This window comes from Gracilinanus agilis, chromosome 2 (assembly GCF_016433145.1).
Source record: "Gracilinanus agilis isolate LMUSP501 chromosome 2, AgileGrace, whole genome shotgun sequence".
Classification (NCBI taxonomy): Eukaryota; Metazoa; Chordata; class Mammalia; order Didelphimorphia; family Didelphidae; genus Gracilinanus; species Gracilinanus agilis.
In genome coordinates this window covers 31,971,929-31,982,917 of record NC_058131.1, presented here as the reverse complement: position 1 = coordinate 31,982,917, position 10,989 = coordinate 31,971,929, and the positions used below count along the sequence as shown (strand labels likewise).

General features: G+C 45.5%; 1 protein-coding gene across 1 annotated transcript in view; it reads right to left on the bottom strand.

Moving 5' to 3' along the window:
• Positions 1-7,678: 7,678 nt before the first annotated feature.
• The window catches only part of DNAH6 (dynein axonemal heavy chain 6), a 219,116-nt gene continuing 215,805 nt past the window's right edge, over positions 7,679-10,989 (bottom strand). Inside the window, exon 74 of the mRNA XM_044659302.1 lies at positions 7,679-7,782. Coding sequence (XP_044515237.1) covers positions 7,679-7,782 — 104 coding nt within the window. The remainder of the gene's footprint in view (positions 7,783-10,989) is intronic.

Sequence of the window (10,989 nt, the reverse complement as noted above, 5' to 3'; positions counted from 1 at the left end):
TTCCTTCCTTCCTTCCTTCCTTCCTTCCTTCCTTCCTTCCTTCCTTCCTCTTCCTTCCTTCCTTCCTTCCTTCCTTCCTTCCTTCCTTCCTTCCTTCCTTCCTTCCTTCCTTCCTTCCTTCCCAGACACATGATCTTGGGTAAGTTCCTTCTTCTTCCCAGACTCAGGTCCTCGTTGTAAAAATGTAGGGTGATGGTGCTGGTTTAGAAGAGTTCTGAGAGACTTAACTTCCTTAATCCTTATTTTTCTCATCTGTAGAAAGAGGCAGCTGTGCACAGTGGTTCAAAAATTGGGCCTGGCATCAGGAAGAGCTGAGTTCAAATCTGGATCCATATACTTCCTAGCTTTTTCACCCTGGGCAAGTCAGTTAACCTCTGATAGCCTGACAAAAGGATCCACTGGGGAAGGAAATGGCAAACCCCTGCAGTATCCTTACCTTTAAGAAAACTCCACGGATAGCTGTGGTACATGGGACATCACTGAACAACAACAGAATGAGAGGGCTGTCCTTGGAGGTGTCTTCTAAACCTGAAGCTCCAGGTTTCCCCCTCTATCTTGATTATGTCATGTTTTAGCTGAAACTCTCTTTCCTAAACATCTAAGCCCCGTGACTTCATCAGTGGATACTTTCACTCCCAGGGCAAAATTGGAACTCGTAATTTGGAAAATAACCTCCCAGAGCCCCTGTGGCGGAAGCATTTATCATCCCAAGGCCAGCACGATGACAACCCTCTGTGTATCGAGCTAAGCTCATCATCATCAGGAGACAGATGTACCTTCTGTCCTTGGATCTGGATTCAAAGCCTCTTAAGCTTGGTGTGGAACCTGCCAGAATTTGCTCTCGGCTGGCATAGTCCCCGAGAATCCAAGGTCATCTCTGAACCAGAATGAAACATCAGAGATTCTTAAAAATAATGATATACCTTTAAAAATTGACTTTCTTTTTTTAAAAATTACATGTAGAAATAACTTTTTTATAATTGTTTTCTGATATCTGATTCTCTCTTGTCCTTCTCCCCTCCCCAAGGTGATAAATGGTCTGTTATAGGTGCTATCAGTGCTTTCCTGTAATACATCTTTCCATTTTCTCCATGTCATCACAGAAGATGCATATCACACAGACAATGAAAAAAAAACTCACAAAGGGAGTAAAGTGAAAATGGCATGCTTTGATCTGCAACGGTCCTCCCTTTTATCATGAGCCGTTTGGGGTTAACTTGGAATCTTGTTTTGCTGATAATAGTTTAGTCCTTCACAGTGGACCATGGCACAATAATTCTGTCACTATATACATTGTTCTCCTGGTTCTGCTCACTTCACATTGTATCAGTTCATGTCAATCTTTCCAGGCTTTTCTGAATTCATTCCTCTTCATCATTTCATATGGTGAAATATTATCCCATGACAGTCATCTAAGTGGTCTGCCTTTGAAACCCTTTGACACCACCCCCTGATTCCATCACTTCTGCAGATTTCTCTCAGTCCCTAAAAGCAAAGACCGAGTCAAATCAATAAACCTTTAGGAAGCACCTACTATGTTCCAGGCACCCTGCTAAGCAAACAAACTTTTATGAAGCACCTACTATGTTTTTTTTTAATTTTCCAGTTACATGAAGAAATATTTTTTTTAAAACCCTTAATTTCTGTGTATTGGCTCCTTGGTGGAAGAGTGGTAAGGGTGGGCAATGGGGGTCAAGTGACTTGCCCAGGGTCACACAGCTGGGAAGTGTCTGAGGCTGGATTTGAACCCAGGACCTCCTGTCTCTAGGCCTGACTCTCAATCCACTGAGCTACCCAGATGCCCCCTAGAAATAATTTTTGACAATTGTTTTCTGACATTTTAGAATTCAGATTTTCTTCCTCCCCATCTAGGCAGTAAATAGTCCCATAGAGGTTATAGCTTCCCTGTTCTCGTGCTTCTCCTCCCTTGCGTTATCCATCTTACAGTACAGTGGGAAGAATGTCTCTCACAAGTTAGTGTCATCTGTGAGTTATTTTTAGGGTCTTCAGAGGAAACCCTCTGAAGAGTGAGGCCAGGCCCCCCTCAATGGAGGAAGGCATTGTGGATGGCACAGGGGAATGAATGCTGGCTCTTCTTGGAGAGGCTCTCCAGCCAGTTCTGCCTCTACTGCTTATCTGTTGCATGACTTTAGGCAATTTTGATGTGCTCCCTGCAGGTCTCAGTTTCCTCATCTGAAAAATGGATTTGATGGCCTCAGAGATCCTTAATAAGTGTTTATCAACTAACTATAGGTAGCTTGGTGGAATAGTCAGTAGAGTACTGACTTAGAGTCAGGAGGACCTAAGTTCAAATCCAGCCTCAGACACTTGTACTAGCTGTATGTGATTCTGGGCAAGCCACTTAACCTCTTTTTGCCTCAGTTTCTTATGTAAAATGGGTATAATGACTGCACCTATCTTATCTTGCAGAGGTGTGAGGATCAAATGAGATAAAAGGACTTAGCACTGAGCCTCACTCATAGTAGATTCTATTTAAATGTTTATTCCTGCCCGCCCCTCTCCCCCCACTAGGATAAGAAGTTTTGGGTAGGTTGAGAAGAAAGAGAAGGGGGTATGCTGGGTGCAAGGACCACTATCAACCAAGCTAAAGTGTGTAGGCTGGAGTGAGGATGGTATTAATTTGAAGATAGTGACAAGATTGGATAGGAAGGAAGGACAAGAGGAATGATAGAATGGAGCTTTTCCTGTAGGTCACTGGGAGGAGGATGCTCTGTTTTCCTGGCTGTTAGGATGACTCGACAATTAGAGCTGATGGAACACCCAGCGGGGGTGGCGAAGGGGCAGAGCGGATAGAGTGCCAGGCCTGGAGTCTGGAAGACTCATCTCCTTGGGTTCAAATCCGACCTCAGACATTTCGTAGCCGGTTGACCCTGGGCAAATTCTTTTACTCCATTTCCTTCAGTTTCTCCATCTGTAGAATGAGCTGGAGACTCCAGTATTTTTGCCAAGAGAACCCCAAATGGGTCATGAAGAGTTGGACTTAACAGCAGCAACAACAACAACAACAACAAACATCACCCAGTAACATGTATTAAGCTGCAGGGGAAGCTTTGGAAGGTCCGAAGGATCCCCTTTACTCGAGATCTTCCAGAGAAGGCAGAAAGACCCCTTGTTGGGGATGTTGAAGAGGGAATCCCTGAAGGAGGCTTGGCTAGACCAGTCAATCTCAAAGGCCCCTGGGATTCTGAGAGGGATGGGTTGAAAATGTTGCTTGGGGAGAGCATTCTGGCCGTGATGTGCAGGATGGACTGGAGGGGAAGGCAGCGGTAGTCATTCAGGAGACTTAATAGCTATTTTGTCTACCTCTCATGGCTGTCCAGAGGATTGAATGCAGGGACAAAGGATCTTTCTTTTTGGCCTGGATCCCTCCAGACACTCAGGCTGGTGAAGCCTCTGGATCGCTTTCTGAAAGCATGCTTTTAAATAATCACAGGAGGAGGCAGCTGGGTGGCTCAGTGGATTGGAGAGCCAGGCCTAGAGACGGGAGGTCCTGGATTCAAATTTGGCCTCAGATACTTCCTAGCTGTATGGTCCTGGACAAGTCATTTAACTCCATTGCCTAGCCTTTACTGCTCCTCTGCCTTGGAACCAATACACAGTATTGATTGTAAGGCAGAATAATGAGTAAATGAATGAATAAATAAATGAATAATTGTAGGAAATGCCCAATTTCAGTTAGAACTTAGTGAAAATAAAGATTTCATTTCTTCCCATCCAGGCTCTCGGACCCTTGGGAATTTGGGGAGTGGTCTATGGGCCCCAGGTGAAGGATTCTAGCTTTAGATCAATGATATTGAGGGAGTGCTTTGTAAACTACAAACATCCCCTCTTTCTGATTCCTACATGAGCTGATAAGATCTGGGCTAGGGATTGGACAGCTCACAGATTTCTTGAAGGGAAAAATCAATGGGACTTAATGATTACTTAGGAGTTTGTGGTGAAGGAGGGTCAAGGATATTCCCATGGCTTCAAATTTGGGAGAACAGTAGCGTTCTGAAAAAAACCAGAAGAGCAGGTTTTCAGGGGTAAGGATAGGGGTTCAGCTCTTAGATGGAGAGTGAAAAGGGGCTTTCAGAGATGATCTGTTTCAATCTCCACACTTTACAGATGGGGAAACTGAGGACAAGGGAGATAAAATGAATCGCCCCAAATCACAAGGTGACAAGTCAGAGACAGGGTTTGAACTGAGGCTCTCTGACTTGTCAACATTCATCCCTCTTTACCAATGGGGTCGGAGGATAGTAGAAGAGCTGGGTTAAGTTAGTCTCATGGAAGCTAAGGAAATAGATTCAAGAAAGAGGGGGTGGAGAGAGGTTATATAAGCCAGTAGTTATGTAAACCGGCTTCCTCACTGGCTGGCAATGGTTTCTCTTATGGTGATAAGGTAGAATTGATTAGAAAAGAAAGCAATCGTTTGCTCTGCGAGCTCTTTCCTAACATAACAGAATTTAGTGTGACATTTCCTGTGAGGTTAGTGGGAAGCTGCTTCTTGGGTTGGGAGCATCTTCTTGCCGACAGGTGCTGGGAGATGGGAAGAGATGATGCCATCCCCAAGAAGGAAGGTGAAGGCAGTTCTGTGTGGTGGGCTGCTCTTCCGAAGTCTCACGTAGCTTTGAATCTCAAGGATGGATAGTTTAGCTCTGTTCGCCCAGCCCCCTCTCTATAAAGGCTAGATAAAATTAAGAGTTCTGTGGCTTACCTCCCCCCCTCCACCCCAACACACATCCTCTACCTCCTCCTTGCCTTCCTTCCTTTTCAGTATTCAAAGAGCACCAGCTCCAAAAGGCAAAGGAAGGACATGGGTTCAAATCCTATCTGTGTGTGACTTTGGGTAAGTCATTTAAAATCTCTGGACCTCAGTTTCCTCATCTGTAAAACGAAAGTGATGGCCAGATGGTCTCCAAGGTCTCGACTTTGTAATGCTATGAACCTACAATTGGGTAATTCTTTATAAACCTTTCAGAGGGTCAGTTTCTTGGTCCTCAATGGATGGGACCATTTGGTCAGGGTCAGTGCTGAAAATGTGAGGGAGAGAGAGCCATCGCTGCTGCCCACAACTAACGCCCAGGTTCAGTCATCAGTTTGGGTTGCCACCCAAAATACTCCCCTTGGTGGATGAATAAATGATTTGATTTTTTTAAAGTGTGGCTTCTTTTTTAACATCGCTATAATGACCCCATACCATTTCCCAGTCATTCTCCTCTCCCCTAGCCTTACAGCTAGAGGGGCACAATTAAGCAAAACAAACTGAAACTAAAACACTTATTACCGGTGTGACCTTGGTCAAGTCACTGTATGCTTCTGTATGCCTCAGTTTCTTTATCTGTAAAATGTGGATAAAAATAACACCTACCTCCTATGGTTGTTGTAGGGATCTAATAATATAATATATACAAAATACCTAGTGTAGAGCCTGGCACATAGTAGGTGCTATGTAGTTATTATTGTGATTATGAGCAAAAAATGGCTACGTGTAATAGCGTTCCCACCTTCTATTAAGAGGAGGGCACTGTGTGTCATCTTCAGTCTTCTAGAATCTGAGCTGGGCATTGCATCGACCTAAATTCTTATTTCTTTTGAGTGTGGTTTTCCTTTATGTTATTGTGGTTGCTCGGTATGTTGTTCTCTTGGTTCCACTTGGTCATGCAGGTCTTCCTGGATTTTCCTCAAAAAAGGCACAATGAGAAAAAACTGGTTCAGCAACCCTGAGGATGTGGGTTTGAATCCTATCATAGATGTTTACTATCTGGGGAATTGTGGGCAAGTCACTGAATTTCTTTGGTTCTCTGTTTCCTTTTCTGTAAAACGAGAGGGTCTGTCGACACTGCCAGGACCAAGGGTGGAATGGAGCATTCTGGAGGGAAATTTCATTAATGTGGGCTGTGAAATCCTCCAAGCACTGCTTGTCTCCTGCCACCTTGCACAGGGCTGCCCATGTTTGAACATGCTCGCCTTCTGGTAAGACCCAGGAGGTCTAGAAGTCAGAGTGAGGCTGATGGCTAGCTTGGCAGAAACAAGTTTTCCCCTTTGGAGGAGGTGGGGATGGGGTGGAGAGAGACAGACAGAGACAGAGAAAGAGATAGACAGACTGAGAGATAAAGACAGAGATAGAGAGATAAGGAGAGAGAAATAGAGACACAGAGAGCAACGGAGAGACAGAGACAGAGAGAGACAGATGGAGAGAGAGAAAAAGACAGAGACTGAGAGACAGAGATAGAGACTGAGACAGCAACAGAGAGACAGAGAGGAAGGGAAGAGCGTGGAGGGATAGAAGCAGAAGAAGGGAGAGACAGATAGAGAGATAGAGACAGAGACAGACAAAGAGCTAAATAGACAGAGACTGAGAGACAGAGATAGAGACAGAGACAGCAACAGAGAGACAGAGAAGGAGGGAAGAGAGTGGAGGGATAGAAGCAGAAGAAAGGGAGAGACAGACAGAGAGATAGAGACAGAGACAGAGATAGAGAGACAGACAGATGGAGAGCTAAATAGACAGAGATAGAGAGACAGAGAAAAAGACAGAGACTGAGAGACAGAGACAGAGAGACAACAACAGAGAGAGATAGAGACTGAGAGGAAACAGTGGAGGGATAGAAGCAGAAGAAAGGGAGAGACAGACAGAGAGATAGGGACAGAGACAGAGACAGAGAGAGACAGACAGAGAGCTAAATAGACAGAGATAGAGAGACAGAGAAAAAGATATGGAGACAGAGATAGAGATGTGGAGGCAGAGGCTGAGAGACAGGAAAGAGACAGAGATGGAAACATACAGAGAACAACTGTGTAGCCCCAATCCCTAAAGCAGAGTGGATAGAGAGGGCAACCAAGAGAGCCTCAGACGTTACAAGGGCTGCTCCTTTGGGTTCCTTGGCTCACTGTTCTGGAAGCAAGGCATGAAGAGACGGCTGATGTGAAGACGCTGTGGGCTGACTGACGGGGAAGGGAGGCCCTGGAGGGCTCCTACCTTGGGAAGGAGAGACATGAATCCCCGTAGACTTGTAGGCAATCCTTGAATATTTTTTCTGTTGTCGAGCTCCCGGCATAAGCTAACCCCCAGCTCAGACACATGATAGAACACTCGTGGTGCATTAGAGTTGGGGGTCATCAAAGCAGAGTCCTGGATCCCAAAGAACAGCAGAGCAGGGACGCCCCCCAGGTAGGTCTCCTGCCTCCCTCCATCATCTCTACCTTGATGCTTCTCTTCATAAAGCTCACTTCTGTTCAAAATCTGTGTTTATTTTAAGCATCCTCTCTGCGAGGATGCACTGGGAAGATGCAGCTCGAATGACTTTATGATACAGAAATACGTTTTCACTCTAGGCTTAGGGGAGGCTCACTCCCTGCTCCCTCGCACCCTTTCTGATCGATCGATCGATCGTGTCTGAAAGAGCACCAGGAGAAAAACAAGTCCTGGGATTATTGTAAGAAACACAGCAGGGAAGAAACTTTGGGGTTATTTTATTTTGAATTTGAAGAGAAATAAAAATCTGAATTTGCTTCCCTTTATTGTGAAGTCAAGTCACTGATAATGTACCGTGTCCGGCTGCAGCCAATGACTGGCCAGCGCCATTGCGCCTTTGTATATGCAGGGCTTTTCTCATGGAAAAATGTGTTTCCACACTTCTTCTGGGACCATCTCACTGCCGCTTCATCATCCTTACTCATTCAGTTGGCAAAGCAGAGCGGAGCCTTTGGCAATCCAGTAGTCATTAGATTTTTTAGACGGTAAGAGGATCGTCACCACAAAATTGGTCGAATGGCCTGGTTAAAAGAAATGAGAAGAAATCTGTTAAAGGGATTTTCCCGTGGCGGGAAGAATGATGGATTGAAGGATGAAATCTATAAAGATTCTTCTCTGTATGGCACTGGAAAAGTCATTGTACCTCTGCAGGTCTCAATTTCTTCATCCTTTTTTTTTTTTTTTTAAATAAAACCCTTACTTTTTGTTTTAGAATTGATACCAAGTATCAGTTCCAAGACAGAAAAGTAGTAATGGCTAGGCAATAGGGGCTAAGTGACTTGCCGGTCACACAACCCAGGTTCTCCCTTCTCTAGGCCTGGTTCTCTGTCCACTGAGCCATGTAGCTGCCCCCTCAAGTTCTTCTTTAAAAAAAAAATCCTAGCTGGGTGACCCTGAGCAAGTCACTTAACCCCCATTGCCTGGCTCTTAATGTTCTTCTGCCTTAGAACCAATACACAGTAGTGATTCCAAGACAGAAGGTAGGGGTTTAGGAAAAAAAAATAGGTTGCATTAGATGGTCTTTGAGATCCCCTCTCTATGCCTCAGTTTCCTTATCTGTAAAACTAGATGGCCTCCAAGGTCCACAGCTCTGACATTTGATGATTTTTCTAAGTATTCTTCAACCTAGGACTGTGGTGAGTCTAGGGTACTTGGCAGTGTCATGCAGACAACAGGCCAGTGGAGGAGGAAGAGAGAGATTCAGGCAGGCTGGGGAGGTTGGGGAAAGGCCAGTGGAGAAGGTGGGCTTCGAAGGACAGGTCAAGTGCGTAGACCAAAGGATCCCAGCTGTAGAACTGGAAGGGTCTCAGGGGTCATACAGTCTGACATCCCATTTAACAGACGAGGCAGCTGAAGCCTGGAGAGGGGGATTAATTATTTCAAGATCGCCCACGGGGTAAGTGGCAGAGGTTGGATTCAAACTCATAACTCCCAGTTCCAGTACTCTTCCCATGGCACCTGGCAGGGACTGACTGCTCTTGTTGCTTCTGTCCCTGCCTCATGTGGCACCTGTGCCTGCTGTCCACCTGGCCCGAGCTGCCAGTTTCACGGCTTCTCAAAGTGTGGGCAGTGGGTAGAGGTGTCAGAAGTAGGGGATGTGCCAGGCACTATGCTGGACACTTTTATTTTATTTGATTTTTTTAAACCCTCACCTTCTGCCTTAGAATCAATACCATGTATTGGTTCCAAGGCAGAAGAGCGGTAAGGGCTAGCTAGGCAGTGTGGGTTAAGTGACTTGCCCAGGGTCACACAGCTAGGAAATGTCTGAGGTCAGATTCGAACCCAGGACCTCCCTTCTCTAGACCTGATTCAATCCACTGAGCTGCCCAACTGCCCCCTGAACACTTTCACAAAGAACTAGCTTGATCTTTAACACAAGCCTGGGAGGCAGGTGTGCTATTATTTTCATCTTTGTTTAACAGTGAAGGAAACAGAGATAAACAGAAGTTAAGTGACTTGCCTAGGGTCACAAAGCTAGGAAGTTTCTGAGGCTGGATCTGAACTGCTCACTTTGACTACCAGCTGCTCCCAAGCAAGGCTGGGGCAGAGGGGAATATGCCCGGGCCCAGCATGGTAACAGATATTTCCATCCCAGGCCCCCATAGCACAGAAGCTCTCGTCCATGGGCCTCACTCTAGCTCTGGAATGCCAACTCTGTAGGGAGACACTTCAGTTTCACTCCATGTCCCTCACTAAGCCCTTTCCCAACCAATCAATCAATCAACTAACATTTATTAAGCTCCTACTGTTTGCCAGGCACTGGGTTTAAGTGCTGGGAATTCAAAAAGAGGCAAAAGACAGTCCCTGCCCTCAAAGAATTTATAATCCAATGGAGGAGACAAATGCATTCCCCCAAGCTCTATGTGCCCTCTCCTCTCTGCTGCCCTAAATTTGTGTGGCCTCTTCTCTGACTTGCTGTCCTCTCTGGATTTCATAACAACAACTCCAGGAGCCCAGTGGCTTCTGGATGGCGCACGAGGCCTTAAACAGACAGAAAACGGGCCATTTTCTGGGTAGGGCCCAAGCTCAGAAGCTGTTTTGTTTCTTATGAGGCAGCAAGGAGGCGAATGTTTCTCTTTCTCCATCTCTTCCTGGGTACGAAGCCTGAAGGATGCAAGAGGATCCCGGCCCTTCTCCCTGAAGACTCGCCCATTCTCTGCTCTGGCAGCCCTCCCTGAACTCTGCATGAAAGATGCATGATGGAATGAAGGAAGGAGTGCGAATGCCAGGAAAGAAACAGCCCTCTTTATTCTGGCTTCACTCTCATTCAATTCAAAGGCGAGAGAGTGCTGGAGTTGGAGCCCAGGAGAGACCTGTGGGCAAGTCACTGCCCCTCTCTTGGACTCAGTTTCTTTATCCGTAAAAGAGAGATAATAACAGACAACAGACCTACCTCCCAAGATTGTGAGGATCAAATCTGAGAGCTTGTAAAGCATTTTGCACACTACGAAGCATGACGTAAATGCCAGCGATGATTACAACTCAATAACTAATCGTCAGGGGATGATAAAGGAACGGTCCAAGTCGATGAGGAACTTCCAGGCTAGAAACTTCTCTACCCATAAAAGTCAATAGCTATTCTCCAGCTTATAGTGAGGGGATTTTTGTCGAATTCCTGTATCATTTCCATTTCTAAGTAACGCTCTGCATAATTTCCTAGCTGAGACTCGGCCGGGTTTTCAAGCCTCTTTCCTCATTCTTTTGTTCCTGGCAAGCCGAGGAATGGTCTCACGTTCCCTATCCCAAAGTGGCTGCTAAAATCAGGACGATGGAGATTGAGATGGCAAGCCCCATTTTGTTCAGGAAATAGAAACTAGTCTTGGCTGAATCTGTCTGGGGTCGGGGTGCAGAAGGGCAATGTCTGGGAGCCCCCATTGAAAAGAATTGGACGAGGTCATTATTAATCAGGAATAACTTGATTTCTTCAACTCGACATTGGACTCCACTAAGCAAGGATGTGATTTTCCCATCTCTAATTGGAGAATGTTGGTCCATCCCCTCATTAGGTATTCTCCAATTAGAGATGTCTTGGGCCGTCTAGGGAAGGGCCAATGAATAATAAACTTTTAAAATTGTATTTAACGACTCTCGACTCTGAATGAAATGTCTTTGATCACCGAGAGAGATCACCGAACAATTAATTTATTGGTGATTGCTAGACTGATTAATAAATTGATTTTCTTACCTTTGAGCCCAATCTCACAGAATTTTTCCTCCTCCCAGATGTC